General features: G+C 50.7%; 1 protein-coding gene across 1 annotated transcript; it reads left to right on the forward strand.

Moving 5' to 3' along the window:
* Window positions 1-17,347: 17,347 nt before the first annotated feature.
* On the forward strand, window positions 17,348-18,600 carry LTHEOB_6085 (Ribosome biogenesis protein nsa2; the record flags this gene model as incomplete). Its single annotated transcript, XM_035515302.1, has 7 exons — window positions 17,348-17,742; window positions 17,798-17,852; window positions 17,970-18,008; window positions 18,147-18,187; window positions 18,240-18,303; window positions 18,358-18,499; window positions 18,566-18,600. The coding sequence occupies 7 exons, from the start codon at window positions 17,348-17,350 to the stop codon at window positions 18,598-18,600; spliced, it is 771 nt and encodes a 256-aa protein (XP_035373216.1).
* Window positions 18,601-18,871: the final 271 nt, after the last annotated feature.

Raw genomic sequence — 18,871 nt, forward strand, 5'->3', positions numbered from 1 at the left:
GGAAGCAAATTGCACATCGTCCACTAAACCAGCTTAAGAGGACGAGACAACCAAGTCAAGATACAGATGAATCACACCAATCACTTCAGTCTCGAGATACTGAAGACGTCACAGACACCCACAAAGGTGACTCTGCAGGATATCCACGCCCAACCGACACCAGCCACCGCCAGGAGGTCCCGGGTGGCGGGGTAGATAACCCCCTCCAGGAGCACGGATTCGAAAGCGAATTTTCGTCCATTTCTTTCAGTAAACGTGAAGCGGATGAATACAAGGTCGAAAAAAACAAAGCTTCGGGGAAGTCGACACAGCTCAACGCTGGGCATAGTAGTGACACGCAACACACTATGCCTATCAATGCGGCCGTCCGAGAGAACGAATCTTCTGAAGATGCCTGGCAGATAAATACCGGTACCATTATCCTCAAGGGAAAAGATATTTTTGGCTTAAGAGCCAAACAAGCTTTTTCAGCCAGCAGTCCGGTCCCTGAATCGAAAGAAGAAACGTCTAAACCTGCAACAAAGAAAGCGCGCAAAGGCGAATGACACACATAGCGTGCCGACCACGATTCACACGATGAGCCTACTCAATAAGAGTGATGGCCTTGACTTTGTGGAAGATTGAATATCAGCTTTACTCTTCAGTAAATTCTCTCTTTCGAAACCTACTTATTCTACGATTCACCGAGGAACCGAGGTTGTGCATAACTCGAAACACCAGGTGGCATGGAGAAGGAAAAGGGGATATGTTGAGTAGGACGATTACGAACTAGAGAAAAAATCAAAAAGATCTTCTAATGGTGACTCTATTGTACGAGTTTGTTACAGTGCAACTGGTAGTATCCGGGATGTTCTCGGAGCAACAAAGACCCCAGTGAATGTGGATCATGTCCTTGGCCCACTATAACGACTTCCCTGTGATGCATGTCCACCATGACCGCCTAGAGAGCATTGAGCCCATCAAACTCATCAGAAAGCCGGAAGATCTCCTTCGGAAAAGCGCCATGTTCGGAAGTATGGGTTTATACACGATCCAGAAGATGGTCGTGATTGATACTCCAAACATGACAGCGAAAACCCAAAAAGCACGTCTATATGGACACGCTTGGAGCCGAGACCATATTCTCCTCGTTGTGCCATGTTCTACCGGTTCGTCGGCCACCGGAAGAACTTGGGTTGGGTGAAGGTAGTAGTTGAACTGCAGCAAGATTGGCCTCAGTACTGGTGCGACCCTGTGAAATCGTGTAAGAGACTACAAATAAAAAATGGTGAGGCTGTCGGACCTGTTATAGACATTACCGTTCACTTGGATAGCCTGCTCGTGTGCCTCATTGTCGACTGCTTCATGTTGTTGGCCATCAAGAGCGGACATTTAGCTCAATAGGATCGCAGGACTGAAAAAATGCGGTTTTCATAGAGCCAGGTAAAAGGGCCAGTGTAACACAATCGATGAGTGGGCGTAGAGCAGGCTTGAAATCTGAAAGATTGTTTAGGCGAGCCGCGAGAGTGAACCTCTGCCTTGCTCATTGTACAGGGATGGGCTGACCACCGGATACGAAGGGCGACATGCACCTATTTGCCAGTGAATTTGAGCACAGCCACGTTGATAATTACAACAAAGTCACTTCTGCTGAGGGACGATGAAGTTACATCATTAATGAATTAATTACTCATGCCAAAGCTCACCGGAGATCGAGTTGGCACTCTGCGTAGCAAATTGCCAGTCCCAGATTTGCTGGGTAGCAGGGATGTGTATGAGACCGGAGCTGGGCGGAGCCACGAAGAGGCGCGGTCATATGCCATAGTTGGGCAAGAATCATGGGAAAACTGTAGAGACGGCCTCTGCGGAGTGTCTCAGGCTTTTTCAAGGCTGCTTCTAGGGTGACGGGAGTCTTGGTTTTTCTCTGCACAGCCCTGCGTAGCAAAGGCCGCAAGGCGTACTCGCATTTGCGAAAGGCGGGAGGCTCTTATCTTATAAGCTCACTACAGCCTTAGGCAGATGGCTAATACAGAGTCCTGCACTGCACAATCTATTTGATTCAAAGGGGCTGGTAATTAATACAAAACGCAAAATCGAGCACCATGACTGGAACTCCAGTGAGGAATGCATCTACAATACCCATGGGCATGAGTCATGCACATACATTTACGATCATGAATACTGAACTAGTAAATGGTAAGAAGACATTCTCGATCAGTTTCTGACTCGTGTTCACAAACTACGGCAGATATATTCAAGCTGGCGATGCTAACAGGTAAACCGAAACAGCCTAAAACATGCGAAATTGAATAAAATAATATGTACCAAAATTTCACCCCACCAAACGCCATATCAGATGCTAACCGTAGAAAGACTTTTGATGCAAGATTATTACTGCCTGGAAAAGAATGCAGATGCGTCGAATAGGTCTCCGTTGACTTGCCGACTTTTCCCGGTAGCTCTGTTATTGCTCCAGTGCGAGTAGGCATAACCATGCTCGGTGAGTTCCCTAGTCCCGACATTACCATTTACTTGGAGCGCCTCCTCTGATACCATGTTTTCCGTATAGGTGCGGTTTCCAGCTGATCTGTACTCAGGATGTCTGAGATATTGCGAATGGTCGCCGAATCCATTGTCAAATACCGAGCGGTGATCGGATACCAGGGTCTCGGAACCTGTCGAACGTGCGCTTAACAGGGTTGGTCTCGGCTCGTCGTCAGCGGAATAAGGTTCCCTGCCTACACATCGCTGATCTGGTCAGCAGGATCATCGGCAAAGATAGACCGGTTATTTTAGGATGCCACTTACATAGTTTGAAGCCTGATCCGATTGAGTATGCGCCATGAGAGGCTGGGCAGCGTAGTTTAGGGATCTTCTGCCCTCGTCCGCAGGAAGCCTGAGGCAAGCCCGGAGAGTGCTGTCAATTTTCTGTATTTGCCTTTGAATATCAGGCATGCTTTCGACTTTTGCATCGATCCGTTGGACATAACCCCCAAGGTTCTCCAAGAGTGCGAGTGCAAGGGTGCTTTTGTAACGCTCCAAATCATTAAATTTCTCTGAGATGAAGGATTCCGCTTGCGGAATTTTGGCCCCTTTAGCCCAGTTCTTCCATCGCTTCGAGGGGTTGGATGGATCCACAAACTTCTTCTTTAGTGTCTTCATGATCGCCGCGATGGTTTGAAGAAGTGCGTCGATTGGGCGTTCCAGCTTGTTGGATGCGAGTCCCTTGTTTTCTTCCAGGAGGCGTACAATTTGCTGTAGGTCTTCGGCGCGTTGTTTATAGTTTCTGAAGTGCTCGGACGACCGTTGAACATTTTCGGATAGGTCTCTCAGACAGATGATCAGCTTTCCGGTATACTGAGCGAGCTGCGAAATGCTGGCAATAGCCCCCACGACCTCAAGGCCTGACATAGCCCCGTGCCTTCAAGAAAAGCGTGCGCCGTGTTCTCACTCAAGCAAGGCTGAGGGATGGCGCCAACAAGCCCGCCGTGAGGTGGATGTGCGGAAAGGGGCGGAGGCTGGAGTGGCAAAGGGCGCTGGCGTGAGACGTTCCATCGCATTCGCGCGCGCATTCTCTCCGTTCCCTCAAATGGTCGCACAAGCGTCGTACACGCCTCAGGCCCACATCTTTCAGCTCAGACCCTGGACGCTTCCCAGAGCCCCAACAAATGTGGAAGTGGTTGCCCGCCGACGAGCTTCAGTGAACGGCAAAAGAAAATGCAGACGAGAAAGAGGGGAAAAACAAAGAAAATGCGTCGTGACCGATGCGACCGCTCAGTCAGCCCGAGTTTGCTGTCCATTGGCGGCGCTGATAAACCCGCTGGCTTGGTCATGCTGACGCTTGGCAAAGTGGCTGCTTGCCAAACAAGGGTTCTGATTGGAAGAGCGCCTTTCAGGCAGCGAACCCGTTGCCTGGATATGCAGGCAGAACAAGGCATGTAAGTAGCGAATCAAATCGGGAAGTCCGAGATTGCGTGCATGCAACGCGCGATCGTGTGCAGGTTTGTTCGGGTTGTAGTGTACATACACCAGAGCCTCCTTCCTCACACATGCTGCATGCTCCGACAACCCTACCCGCTGTCCCCTCATCACAACCCCACATTTACCTTATCACCAGCATCAAGCCTTCGACTGGGTTGGTAATGCCGCGTGACTTCGTTGCATCTGCGCGTCCACTTTCCCTCGGTGTTCACCTGGAAATCCAATCACTGATATCTTCAAGCATATGATCAGAGAGTTCAATCATATCTGCCAGCTCATCCCATGCATGGCGGCAGCCATATTCAAGGATGTATCATGCCGTGGCTCAAACGAACACCCATCATCATAGGCTCCGGCCCCAGCGGGTTGTACTGCAGCTTGATTCCTCGGAAAGACAGCTACTAGAAATCTGCCGCGTGGCTGCGATGGCTGCATCATCCAGCCTGCAAATTTAAAGGATTGTCTGCTCTTCTGTTGGCACGGTGATTGGATTGATGCGCCTCTTTGTCTTCATCTCGTGATGCGGCTCTTTAAAATTCAGCGAAGATAAATACCGCCCTTCATCAAGAGGTCAATGACTTTCAGCAGTAGCACAAAATTTCACCTGACTGGAGCTACAGGACATACCCTCAAGTGGAACTTGTGAGTCTCTCTCTGCGGTACTGTGCGCGCAAACTAATTTCAAGTCAATGGGTTTGCCTCCCGAAGACACGCCTATGCAAGGCATGGAGCAATCCGAGATTACGGCGAACATGTCACGACCAGTTGTCCACACGGGAAGTCCAAATGGGGTGCCTTCAGGTGCTCCTTCCAGTACGGACACACCCCGTGCCTCTATCAATCAGGGCCCCAGACAAAACACCGACACCGTCCGGGTCCACGAAGGCAACACTGCTAAAGAGGATGCACAGCAGTTAAATGGAAATTACGGTCCACAGCCAAATAATTCTCAACAAGGAGGAAACTGGAAGCGCAATGATGCGACAGGCCGAAGCCAGCAGATCAATGGGGATCTCACTAACGACAATTTCTTTCGAAAGGAGAATGGGGGGACCGAGAAGAAGTGATATCTGAGGGCCAACAACCTCTGAAACGCATTCATCTTTTCCACCATTCTTAGCCGAATAGCAAGCTGCGGTAAATTGATCCTGTAGGCGAGACGTCTTATTGAACACCCTTGCTTCTGTGGAAATTGCGTAACTTCATTTTGTATCACTCTACCATGTCCTTAACGTTGATTGTCCTGATGTCAGGGAATAGAAAACGACTAACCAAAGCGATATGTACAACTGAGCTTACGTGGTCTTCGAAGAAAACGTAAGTGAAAGACGATGGGTATGTACAGTCATTTCCACGCCCGTTATCCATAGCACTTCCCTTCCGCCCCCAGTAGTGCAAAAAAAAAAAAAAAAACGGTTCCTCCATAAATGAAAAGCAATGGCATGAATCTGAGTGTTGAACTAGGAAATAAGTACCCTGCCGTCTACTCATATAGGTTCCACTTATGTCTGCTCTGCATTCCCCGAAAGCTCACTTCTGCCCAAGATACTAGACGTTCGGCTGCGCAAAGAGTAATCCGTGATCTGATCAGCTGAAAGCGGGGTACCGAGATGCTTCGGGTGGCAGAGTCGAAGACGGGAGGGGTACGATCGTCGACGTAGGCGGGGCCCAGCTCTTCTAATCCGCCACGGCCGTTGCCGTCGCTTCCGCCACATCGCGCTTCAGCCTGATTTCTAAGGTGCGACACAGCGGCAAAACGATAGCCAGTATGATTCCGATAAGCAGTAATCCAAGAACAAGGGCTAAGCGCCAACGGTGCTTGCAGCAACAGCTCTTGATGCTGGATATGGTCAGCGACCGCCGCGGCGTGCCAGAGATTGGTTGTGCGGAGCCCTGCTCCCGGCCTTGCGCAGGCTCGGGCGCGGCTGCGGGAGCGGGGCCCGGTTGGTTTTCCAAATCTTTCTGCATGGATATACGTGATCGATCGTCGAAGCTGGAGCTGCGGGATCTGTCGCAAGAGCCCCTGCAGTCCATGTGGAAATGGACTTCTGGGTGAAGCATATCCCTAAGAAGAGAAAAGGACAACGCTTAGCTCAAGCCTCTTTACCAATTTATTGGTGTTCATCCAAACTGCAACGCTTACCTGCATGTAAAGTCACCGTTGACCTGGGCCGCGTTGTCTTTTGCTTGAGCGCTGCTGTGTGTCCTTTGGTTCTGTGCCATATTGAACATGGACGGGCTTAGGGTATCCAGTAGAAAGGAAGAACCTATCGACGAAGAGAAGAGTAAGGTTGGGCAAGGCTGACGCCGAATAGGATCAACTCCTTCCTGCATTGCATGTGTGGCGAAGGAGCGGATTTATGTAGGATGTCAACAGTTCCTGGATTTCCGTACGTGATGCAGAGCGGTGAGTGCGACAGCGTACGCAATACTGTCAAAGCCACATGGAAGCATAGCCCGTTCCAAACTTCTGAGTTTAGCCCGCGCCGTTGCCTGACGCGAAACGCGCCGCCCCCAGGGCGGAATTGTCACAACCACCTTTCCGACCTCCCTGCCCACCCATGATCATCTGGCTGACCATGCAACCATCAGGAGTTTGATCAGAATCCGGACCCATCCAGACCTGTTGTCTGCCTCGTCGTAGCAGGCCTTTCCCAACCAGCTCCGGCGCTTTTGAGCCCCATCGGTACATGTTAGGCACGCCGGAATCCCCCCATAACAGGAGGCCGCTGGAAACTGTAGGAGGATTGGCTGCATGTTTGCACAGCCATTCGAGTGTTTCACCATTCCGTTCAAACCGGCAGAAGGCCAGGCCACGGACAGATGTCAGCCGTTGTGGCTAACGCCTATTGAAAACCGTACAACACTTAAGTCTGACTCGGCCACGCGCCTACTTTCAAGCAGCAGCAGGCTCGTGAAGAAAGAGGCACAGCGCGCCTGTACAACTCTACCGAAAATCGCGCAAGATGTAAGCTAAATGGAAACAAATCCGACAGCGGTCTTATTTTTGTTTGCAATGGCTTTCCCGAGCTGGTGTCAAAGGATTTCGGGTGGAGGGCAAGGCTCTCGCCCGGTTCCCTATCGGTGAGCTGGATTAGCCTAGCCTAGCATATGCCATTTGACTCTTTTCGGGTCATGCGACGCCACAGTGGGTCAGCAAGAATTCAAACCCCCCTATGTACCACGAAAGACGCCACGCTCCTTCGTGGGGGGGTTGAAGAAAATAAGCCGGGAATATATGCGAGTTTAAACGTATGAGGACACATGCAGATATCATAACTCGCTACCCGTGTGAGTGGTTAATTATATTCCTGGCAGACAATGTTCGTGCCATAGTAAAAAGCCCGTGACCTCACCCTCTGTCTCCCAAATTGCGACTTTGGATTGACTTGGACGCTGACCAACTTGATTCGACTCTAGTGCAACATACGAAACTGGATTACGTGACTACATGATGTGATTTGGGAGTATATTCAAGGAAATAATCGCTCGATGCAGCCTCCCCCAATGATAAATGCTTTAATTTTTCGGAAGCGTAGCATCCGCTGTGTGCGGCTTAAAATGGACAGCACATCAGGTGCTCAAGACGGGCAAGCTTTTCCTTTATTGATTATACCCCTCATCGCTTGCGCTTAACTCCCTAGGCGGGGTGGTGGGCGAGAGCGGAATCACATGTGCAGATCACTGATGACGAGCGATGCTTACAAAGTATACGGGTAGCAACGAAGCGATGATAAGGCCAATGCAAAGCTCACTAGCAGAGCTCGGTGAGTTGTCTGCACCACCGTCGGTGCTCAGGCGGCCGGATGCATCGCCGTAAGAAATGTACTTGTTGATTATTTGCACATGAAGCATCTCCCTGGTGAGTGTCGAAGGGCAGCGGTTAGCTTAAGCCTCCTTGTGATTTACAACATTAGTCCACAATAGTTCTTACTGTGCTCCTGGTTGTCGCTGTTAACCTGTCTTGGTTAATCGTTTGCTTGAGCGCCGCTGTGTAGCCTCTGATTTTGCGTCAAACTCGCCCCATCAGATCGCTCGGGACTAGGAGTTTCCATGACGCAGTTGGGACTGATCCGCTAAGAGGATGGCAAGGATTAAAAGGGCTAACAAACGGACAAATAAAAGCAATTCCTCCAGGTACGAGTGGCCATGGCGAAGGCTTTATAGACTTTCGAGAGCTCCGGACTGTGCTACTCGGCTCAAGATTATGGCTGTGTGGCAGAGTAAGCAATAGCACAGCCGCTCTGGGAATTCTGCGCTCATCAGGCACCAGAGAAGTCACAGAGCGGACTGATAGCAAACCCTCCCCCAACCTACATGTTTATCGACGTGCGACCATGGGAAGCTTCATTGTTCTACGAATGAAGGGGACTAGGCCACAAATAGGTGGCTAACTTTGTGATTTTGGCTTATTGGACGATGTATGGCCCTTTATTTAGCATATGCTGTGCACTTACTGTCAATGCTGTAAGAATGTCGCGTTTTCCGTTACATACGCGGCTGAAGCAGTGTTTATGTAGAGTTCTGCAAGCATGTTATCCTCACTACGTGGTATAGAGATGTAATTAGAAGAGAGTGCTTAATCTAACAAGAGCTGCAGAGGTAACATGTCGGCGTGGACTGGGATCTTGCGTTCATCAGACAGGGTTGTATGACGCCAAACAGCCTTCAGGGCAAACTTACCAGGCCTGTTTGCAGTCATCACAAGCTTTGTAGAATGTCCACATAGCCATGAGGTGTCTCGGATCTGTTGTGTGTGGAGAAAGAAGGCTAGGTGACGGGACAGTTCAGCCGCCGTGACGGGGAGCCTATCCAAATCGCCATGACATCTAATTTTAGAAGTAACCATGCGCTTCTTTCAAGTCGATGCAGAAAAGAGAGTAGAAACTTGTGAGAGCTTGAGTGTATTCCTCATAGACTGTGCATAATGAAAGGATAAAAGAGATAATACAACGTGAAGCGAACGGCTGCATGAAAAGGATTTCACTGAATTAATGGAAACATCGGGTGATGTCATACGCTTCGATGAACCATTAATTCATACAAATGACAGGGATCCTGCATCACAGTATTCCACAAAGAATGTGACTAAGCAGGCATGCTTCATTGGTTGTAGTGTATGCGCGATCTTAGCCTATCTACATCCCTCAGCGGCCGGAGTTTGCAACGAATGACAACAGTCATTTTGATTGGACTAACTTAGTTTTCGTATCGAATCATAGGTTAAGGTGACAGACCTCAGTTTAACGCTAGTTACTGCTGTTGGAGAAGAATGTATGCACTGCGATGTATGCGCATGTTTTAAAAGGAAGATGTGCTACACCGAAATGCTGGCAAAGCTTTGAGGCTTTCGCCGCATAAGCTGCCGACTGGTCAGCATGCAGTGAAGCTTGCCATGCTGATGTGGCTGCACATACATGCGTTGTACGACAACGTTGTAAACTACAATCTATGAAATGATTTTTGTTCCACGCTTGCTCACTCCACCATGCATCAGGGAGCTTGACGTCACCACAATCTATTTTAGTCTCGAGTAATACTTTGCAAAGAGCGATTAAACATGCTTTCTTTTCCATGCCTGCTCGACACCACTGCTCCGCCACTGGGCGAGACCGTGTCGGTCATATCACTCCGGATGCTAGGCTGCTGCACGTTGAGCGCGGATCCCTACTCTATGATATCATTGTGCTTGGCTGGCAGCCGGCTCTGTTTGGAATACCCTGCGTCAACGCTTCAATTACCTAGCCCAAGCAAGTCTGCCTGGTCACCGCCTTGTAGCCCTGCCCAAATATTGACATCATCTCCCACTGGGTTGCACATTGTCTGCCACGACGGAGAAGCCTTGCGCCTCAGCTGCCTAGCCAAGAAAGCCGAGAAGCCACGACAGCCTTCCGCTGTGCCGCCGAGTCACGAGCGGGAATTCCAGCCTCTTGGGCCTACCAAAATATGCTCCCGGTATTTTCCCTCCTCTTCTCCCAATCATGATCTTGTTACTGATGACTATAGATTTCCGGTGACAAGCACGTATTTTTCTTGGTGAAGAAAATGCGTAAATTGCTCTCGCCGGATGTTCTCGGATCTAGGTGCCCCGTTTGTATGTAGGCTACATAATGTAGCTGCAGCTAGATCGCTAGTTCGCTGACGTAAAGCGCCAAGAGGGTGGCCATTAGAAACACAATGATCTTGTAGGTAGCATCTGAAGAGAAAGACGAGGCGCTGCATAGTAACAGGAGAGAGTCTTTTCTTTCAATCGAATTGCTAATAGAAATGTCGTCACATTTGAGGCATACTTGCCCAATAGTGCCGAGTTGTCGGTTTGACCTAAAACAAAACCCGGGGCTTCATTGATTAAAGGGGTCATGAAATTCATGCAGAGCAGAACAGTTCAGCTACTGAGCTGGCGCTGAAGCGATTAGCGATGCGCAACGCATACAAACTGAATGCGAAGCCGTGCCGCTTGTCCGCTGCCTGCCTCCCCACTTCTCACTCTCCATCTCTGGATTATGTGTTTCATGACAACATCAAGGCTTTTCTTCCTCCGTAACAGCCTGAATTGCAACAAGGATATGAGAACCCTCCGGTCTGCGGCCAGGCTGTAGAGTCGCGGCGCGTGATGACTGACCAGGGTATGCCACCGGTCGCCTGAGACGCCCTCGCTCTTTGGCATAAGAATCAGTCCACGAAAACATCGCGCGAAGGCTGTGAAGAGTGGCGGAGCAGGTAGGCAGCTGAGGATATACCTACGTTTACGGGTGACTGGTACGGATGGGAGAGCTGCACTGAACAACTAGGCGGCAACATTAGCGCGAGTTGACTCCTTTGCTACTTATCATATTTCGGGAGCCCCTCATCTCTTCATGTCCCCCCTCCTTCCGCCTGTCGCATTTTTCCCTGCTCTTCGTCGTATACCCCAGTCGCTACGTGCGAACCTATGCCTCCCCGTGGCTGTAGTGCACCCAACGCTCGTCCTAATCATAGGGTAATATCGGACCAACCCAACAAAAGGAGTCACACGTGGCGCTGTATCCGTGCGGAAGGACATTCCAACCAGGTGAATGGGTGAGTCAGAAACTTTTGCCGACAAGCGACCTTTTCTCAGCGCCCATCTTCCTCCCGGCTGCACAGCTCACTGACGGTCTCTCTTCAGACCAATATACAAACCTGACATCAACCACCTAATCCACGTCGACGGCGGCCTGCACTGCCATCTCTGCTTCGTCCTCCCCTGCCCCTTGGGCTCTTCTGCCCGGACTGGCTCCACGAAACTTGTCACGGCCTCGTCGCTTGGTTCCTCACGCTCGTCTTCGACGGACCTATCTTTGACAATCTTGAGGGGCGCAGCTGCCCTTGCCAGTTTTCTAAATTACCTGTCAGAGGATCACCGTTTGTAGCTCGCTCATACCCCACCACGCCTCGATCGCCTTTGTCGCCGACAAGCATTGTTTTTCGACGTAATAGTCGTGGTCTGCGTAGTTCCGACGAGCGAGAAACGCCTCCTTCCCTGGAACAGTGGTCGACGAAACGCGAGGTTTGCCTTGGACGAAGGCGCGGTTTACGGAGGATGGAGGAGGGTTCGGGCGGAGGCTAGGTATCACCAACTAAAGCCCTCGATGGCTTCAGTGGGATACTGGCGACGTCGAGGAAGAGAAGAAATCCGAATGTCGCGGTGGAAATACCGTCCGACGGGACGTTAATGAAGAACAAGGAACCGACGGAGCGGGACATTGCGGGTGTTGTTGTTGTACAACGAAAACAATGTCAAAAGAAAAAAAAATATTGTTTCCCGGGTGCTTCGGTTACATGGATATATCGATCCGAATGTGGCGCATTTCACGGCCTGTTACAGCACGCATGACGACATCTACGATTCCAAGATTCTGCATAATCGACTGTTTACGGTAGCCGACAACGATACCCAGATACGTACGAGTCCGGCTGAGGTGGTAATGGTGGGCACACCAACCAGGACCCCCTGCAGGGGGCGTCCTGTGGAGGGTTGGCGGGAAGTGGGGATGGGTGCAAGCGTGGAGCACAATACGAGATTCGAGAGCAGGGGAGTATCACAGATTACATACGTTCATCAGTCTTTGCTAATTCGCCATCATATCTGCATTACAAAGACGTTGTCACTTAATACGCGATAGATTCGAATATATGAAATTCCGGCCGTGATGTGCACTTCATGGTCGAGTATGAACTAACTCCAGAGGTAGACAATTCTCAAAGGAAAATAGAATGGTAAGCCTCCTCAGTCCTTTGTCTTGTTCCTGTCATAGAAGAAACCGTCCGGACATGCATTAATTGAACCATTAAACTGATTTGCCTTGTCTGTTGCTTTCAGGTCCGTCCTTTGCGCGTCCACGTGCTCTCCAATCGATCCATTAATCTGATTCGCTTGACCTGAGGCAGATATATTTTGGTATAAGTTCCTGCTGACAGTGTTTCCAGGTTTCTGGTTTGCACCAGCTTCGCTCTTTGCGACCTTTCCGGATTCGTTGATTGGCATTGCTCTTGGCTTTCTGGTGTTGGAAACTGTGTTTGAGCCCTTGGGTTGACCGCCGATCATGATGTTTCAGAGCGCCGTCTCGTCCACAGGAATCACAACTACCCAGTCAGTAAATGGAGATGCTCTTTATATCTCACCATAACTTACTCTGCGGCTCAGTTCACTATGGAGTCCCAGTAGAGGTGGTTTCTCGCCGACGGTGGAAGAGCATGACCTGCTGCCACCCGCTCTCAGCGTCTCCTCTTTATCCCCCAAAAATCAAAGAGCCGCATTGAAAGCGTGGCCAGAGGCAAAACGCACCGAAGACGTGGCTCTTTTGCTCCGCTCCATTAGCTGACATCCACATAGGCTTGAACATGCAAAGCAGAGCGTCATAGAGGGGATTGGGCGTATATCCAAGAGCCGCCGTGCCAATCGGTGCATGCCCCTCATCTTCTTTGACCCCGGCCCATCAGCTTTGTGGCAGGCACCTTATCACGGGCTCTTTCTGAGTGGGACCACGGCGCGGCACGAGCCTGCCGCATCGCACGATCCATTAAATGCAAGGAAGCAATGGCGATCCTTCCGAGGTGTTCTTCAAAGCGTCGGTAAGTGGGATGTCCGGAGACGTGGCTTCACTGACGATGTTGTTGACCAGGACGAGGTGGATCGTTGTTGGATCGTTAGGCTGAAACTCAGCCTTACGAGTTCTGGAAGGATTTGAAATATTCCCACCCGATCGAAACAGGACCCCCCCCACTTGTCCCTGATACATGTGGCGGCGCACGGACCGCGCTATTGGTATATTTAAGTCTGCAGTGGTCGTCGCCTGACGGCTTGCAGCATTGTCCGATGCTCAGATCATCCGAAGTTGCACAATCCTGGCTGTCTGTCTCGCAGCCTCATGCTGCGCAACAACGAAACAGCGTCTCCTATCTGTCCGACACATCCCTAACGCCAATCATATCTTATCAGCGCAACCACAGACCGGGCGCATGTCGACCGCCCAGCCGGCAGCCAACACACATTCTGGTCATGCGAGGCATGATGGCTTGTCAGACGCTGTGGCACTGGCCGAGGCGCTTAGGGCCTGAGAATTTTCGGAAGCGTGTACAGCGTTGCATCGTCTCGCCTTGTATGGCGGCGGCTAAGGCGGAAAAGGAGGGAATGAGGTACGTCTGGGAGCGCGATCGGGAGACAGCCTCGTGCGGAGGAGGCCCTGTGGGAACTCCTAAAACTCAGCTCAGTGCCAGGCCCGGCTCTCTCGGATGTTCAGCGCCTGTTTGTCCTTTTGTCCATTCTCCAGCGCGTCATGTCCGGTGTCGAAGTGGTCGGAATTGTCGCCAGCATTTCGCAGCTCGTGGGGTATTCCGTCAAGTTGATCACCATACTACAAGACATTTGCCAGAACGCCGCGCATTCCGCCAAGCGATACCGCCGTCATGAGCGGCAAGTTAAACAGGTCATTGAGATAGCTGAGCTGATCGAGAAGACCGACGGGCTCCATTCGGAATCGATAAAGTCTCATCTGCTTTCTCTCAGCGAAACAACACAATCAATAGAGGAAGCGATCGAGAGAACCCTTTTCTTCGCAGGCCCGGCCAATAAATTCCAGAAGTGTTTGAGGGTCCTGGACGTCACGAAAGCGGACTCGGCCATATTTCGAGGATTCGACGATCTTGAGCGCGACAAGAGCTGCCTCACTCTCTGTCTGTTGGGAAATTTTGGTAGTCTCATCATAGGCATCCAGTCCAATGTTGAGAAAATCCCACATTTGCAGGGAAAGCTCGAGAACATTCAGAAGAGTCTTCAAGACTGCACTAAGATTGCGGAGGAGAGCAGAAGGATCAAAGGCAACACTGGGATATCGTCTGACCACGGAATATGCTCATCTTGTGGAAGTGAGCAAAGAAATATGCACGATCCAGTATCCCAAGACGTATGAAAACTCCCATATCTACTCTCTGCATCCCATTTACAACTTACCTATTCTGTAGAGAGTATTTGCTAACGCAATACAGTTGGTACAGATAGGTGCTTGTGCCGTACAAGTAGATATCTTACCCGCTCGTGAAAGAAGGGACTCAGAGGTGTCTGAAAACAGCTCGTGCACTTCAGAGCAGACTTTGGTAGCAGAGGACGATACAATGGCGCTTCCAAATGATAACCAATCGGACACGAGCAGCTACGGCGGAGAGGAGATCTACGATGAGATTTCGGGAGAACACGGTTGGTATGATCAAGGCTGCACTTACTCGGATATAACGGCGTGTGGCCAGGCCAGTCAGATTAATGGTAGCGTTGGGTTTGGTCCTTCAGATGGTCCACGTGGGCATTCTTCTTGGTTCCATGTCCATGCAGCAGACAAAAGCAACCAATGGAATGGGAACATCAAGGATGCAAATTTACTGGTGGGCTTCTTTTCGCCGCGTGGCTCATGATTCTTAAGAAATTGTATTGTTCCATATTAAATGCATCAATAAATTGAACTTAATGAAGACTATATAATTTACCCTATGCATTTGCATTATGAGTATTAACAAATAAAACCATCGCTCATTGACTCTTTCCTTAGAGGTGATGCTTTCAATTGCCGTAAGCGTAGTATCCGCCGCATGTGATTCAATATAAGCAGTATATCAACGGACCATCTCCATTGGTCTTTACGTTATCGATTATACCCCGCATCGCTTACGCACATCCCTCGTCGGGAGGTTGGCTAAGTGGAATCTCACATGCAGATCGCTGATGATGAATGATGCTTACAAAAATAGACGTGCAGCGTCGAAGCCATGATGAGGTGGGTGAAGAGCTTCCTGCCGAGGGCACCCAGCGAATTACCGAAGACAATCTGGCCAGCTCGCCTGGCGGAATCCACATGATTGCCCTCGCTGCCGGATTCAAGGTGTTTGATTTGCCATTCCTTTCCAAAAGGATGTGCTGGCCGGCACTCGCTTAAATAGCAATGAGGGGAACAGCGCAGTGTGCAGGCCGTTTATCCACGTCTTTCCCAATCTGAGCATGCTGCGGGGTTTCCCATCATGATGTAACAGCAAGATAAGCCCAGGTGCATTTCATTCGTTACCAGTGCATGAAGCATTAAGAAGTAGTGGGGACACGCCCCGCAGATTGCTCGATTATCCGCATCAAGATTTTCAAGGAACAACTACCGAACCCGGTCCATTTTTCTTCCAAAACCCCAACACCGACCCTTTCGCCAAAGTCCATTATCTTTAACGTGTTGTAGAACTTCAACACAATTAAATTCTCAGTGTTCTCTTCAGATTAATAAAAGTACCTAAGTGTATAGATATCTATTACAGAAAAAGCCAGGCATATTTAATATAAGAATGTTGACCTTTACAGCAGGGGGGTCGGGTTTCGGTGGAAAGGGTCGGGGGTGTGGTTTTCGAGACAAGTACAGGAATACGGGTCGGGTTTGTAATTGCCCCTTAAATAAAACAACAAAATGACAAGCAGTCGGCCGGGCATGTTTTTCCCTGAGACCAAAGGCTTGGCCGATTGCTCGCTTGTTTGCGCGGTTTGCTCCTCTGTTGGCACCATGGCATTGGTTCTTTCCCGATTGGGTTTAGCCAGGTCGCTTGGCAGTGGTGTATCACCATCACTCGTCGCATTTACCAATCAACATCCTTTCGCATTCTCCACAAAGTCTTCTTCAACGTATGACTGCTCAAATAAGAAACAATTGACCCCGGTGATGTGGGTGATTTTCTGCAATCCTACGTACGCAAGAGTGCATCTCCACGAAAAGTCCCAGGAAGAAGGGGATCGGGACCTCCGATGGAAAAGCGCAGTTCGCGCAAATTCCTTTCAATGACCGGACCAAAGCATTCGCCCAGAGTGACAGCCCCGGATCTATGGAATGTACCTGGCGCGTGCTGCTCGACAATGATTGCTCGCAGCGCGAAAGGCCCTAAGTTGGACACCGAGGTCAGGCAGACTTGTGGCTGCGTCAAAAGCGTTTCCGCGCCAGACGTAGGAAGCGGAAGAGTAGGAGATGGCCGCCATGGGGCTGTTGAATTCGTGGATGCGGAGAGATCAGTGTTGCATTGAGTGGGAGCAATTAATTAGGCGGTAATGGCCCAGTTTGGCGACTGTGAAGATATCGGCTACGGAAGTGGCCAGAGGACCGAGTGGTGTGCTGTATATTTCTCGCGGCATAGCAAGAGAGTAGTTCGCTCGGTTGGGTGTTGTGAAGGGTGCAGTATTTGCGGGGTGAAGATGAAGCTAAGCGAGGCTCTCTTGTAGCTGTGAGTATGTAGTATGGCATGGACATGGCCACTGGCCTCGTACTTCATGGCGCCGTTGAGCTCAACGTGTGCATCGGAATGGATTTCGTGTTACGAACCCCACCAAAGGCTGACAGCCCGCACGGAAAGAAGCGCTGCAGGGGCCAAATAGCCGCGCGGACAGAAGAGCCGTAGGGTCAAAGATGCCGCAGGGGAAAACTGTCCACACGAGCGCAATAAAGCAAGGTAAAAGCACAGACGAGAGATAGACGCTCCGAAAAAAAAAAAAACGTTAACTTCTCTTTGACGGCTTCGAGGCCTATGGAATTTGTTATCTCAAATCAAATTCCAAAATGACTATACGGGACTTTTGTTCCATGTAGCTCTTACGACGATATCCCAAAGGCGAAAGACTCAAGATTCGAGAAAACGGATCCGTCAAGCACGTGGTGTGCAGGGATGATGGGTGCGGAGCGGCGGCGGAGGAGGCCCTGAGGCTCGGCGGACGCGATAAGATAAGCGCTCGGCGAAACGATTTCTCCGCCCAAATTCTCGACTCCAAGTACCAGATCCTCACTTGAGCCTCCGACGCCGCATCACCACCAACCCCCCCCCCCCACACCTCGCCGACGCCCCCCTCACAACCGCCAGTATGCCGCAGAACGAGTACATGGAGAAGTTCCGCAAGGAACACGGCCGGAGATTCGACCATGAAGAACGCGTCCGCAAGCGCGCCGCCCGCGAGCGCCACGAGGCTTCCAAGGACGCGCAGAACCTGCGCGGCCTGCGCGCGAAGCTGTACCAGGAGAAGAGGCGCAAGGAGAAGATTCAGATGAAGAAGCAGATCCGTGAGAAGGAACAGCGCAATGTTAAGAGCGCAGACGCCCAGGAACCGTCCAAGGACCCCGTCCCGCAGTACCTTCTCGACCGCTCCGATCAGAACAATGCCAAGGCGCTGTCGTCGCAGATCAAGAATAAGCGGAATGAGAAGGCTGCGCGCTTTGCTGTGCCGTTGCCCAAGGTGAAGGGAATATCAGAAGAGGAGATGTGAGAAATCCGTCAGTGCTGTGCATGAGGAATTGAGTTGCTGACAGTACCGTAGGTTTAAGGCCGTTTCGTCAGGCAAACGGCAGAATAAGAGCTGGAAGCGCATGATCGTATGTGAACCTGTTATCTTGTTGTGCTGCCAAACCATTTCCCCGCCACCCGAGCATCCACCGCAGCCTCCACCCACCAAAATCTCTTGGAGAAACAGTACTGACAAGGCGCTGCAGACCAAGCCCACGTTTGTAGGCAATGATTTCACGAGACGCGTAAGTTTTCACTCATTTTTGGGCCTGCTGGGCCTTTTTCAGCTTTTGGGGGGCCCTTTTCAGGCTTAAAAAGGGCTCCTTTAACGCTTTTTAAACCCCGTAAAGCTTTTGAGAGAAAACAGACTGACGTGCTTGCAGCCAGTCAAATACGAGCGCTTTATCCGTCCTATGGGCCTGCGGTACGTTAGGCTTTCTTTGCCGTGTCAATCAGTACATGTCTCATTCAAGCAGATACAAGAAGGCCAACGTCACTCACCCTGAGCTCGGCGTCACGGTCCAACTGCCTATCATCTCAGTAAGTTTTTCAAAAATCATTTCAATTGGAGCCTGATATCTGACCGGACTACAGGTCAAGAAGAACCCTCAAGCAACGCTCTACACCCAGCTCGGCGTATTGACCAAGGGTACCATCATCGAGGTGAACGTCAGCGACTTGGGATTGACCACCACGACCGGCAAGGTCGTCTGGGGCCGCTGGGCCCAGGTCACGAGTAAGCCAGCCAGACCATTTTTTTCTTCTATTCTACCCTTGGCAGATCAAAGCTGACACCCAGTAGACAACCCTGAGAACGACGGCTGCCTGAACGCGTAAGTCGAAACACCCTTTCCCCCGTTGCTCATCTCATTCGGCATGCTAACCGGTGTACTAAGCGTGCTCCTCGTCTGATCGCTATTTCTCCCGATGCCGACGATGACCGTGGATTCGTGAATGTGGGGCGAAGGGGGACGGATTGCTGGGGCTGGAGGAGCGGCAGGCACCAAGATGTACGTCGGACGACCTGTTACAGGCGGGACACGACGGTGTGATGAGAGAACAAGCTCCTTGACTTTGTTGTTGCTGGGCGTTTTCCGGATTGATGGGG

Source organism: Lasiodiplodia theobromae (genome assembly GCF_012971845.1).
Source record: "Lasiodiplodia theobromae strain AM2As chromosome Unknown scaffold_17, whole genome shotgun sequence".
In the NCBI taxonomy this organism is placed as follows: Eukaryota; Fungi; Ascomycota; class Dothideomycetes; order Botryosphaeriales; family Botryosphaeriaceae; genus Lasiodiplodia; species Lasiodiplodia theobromae.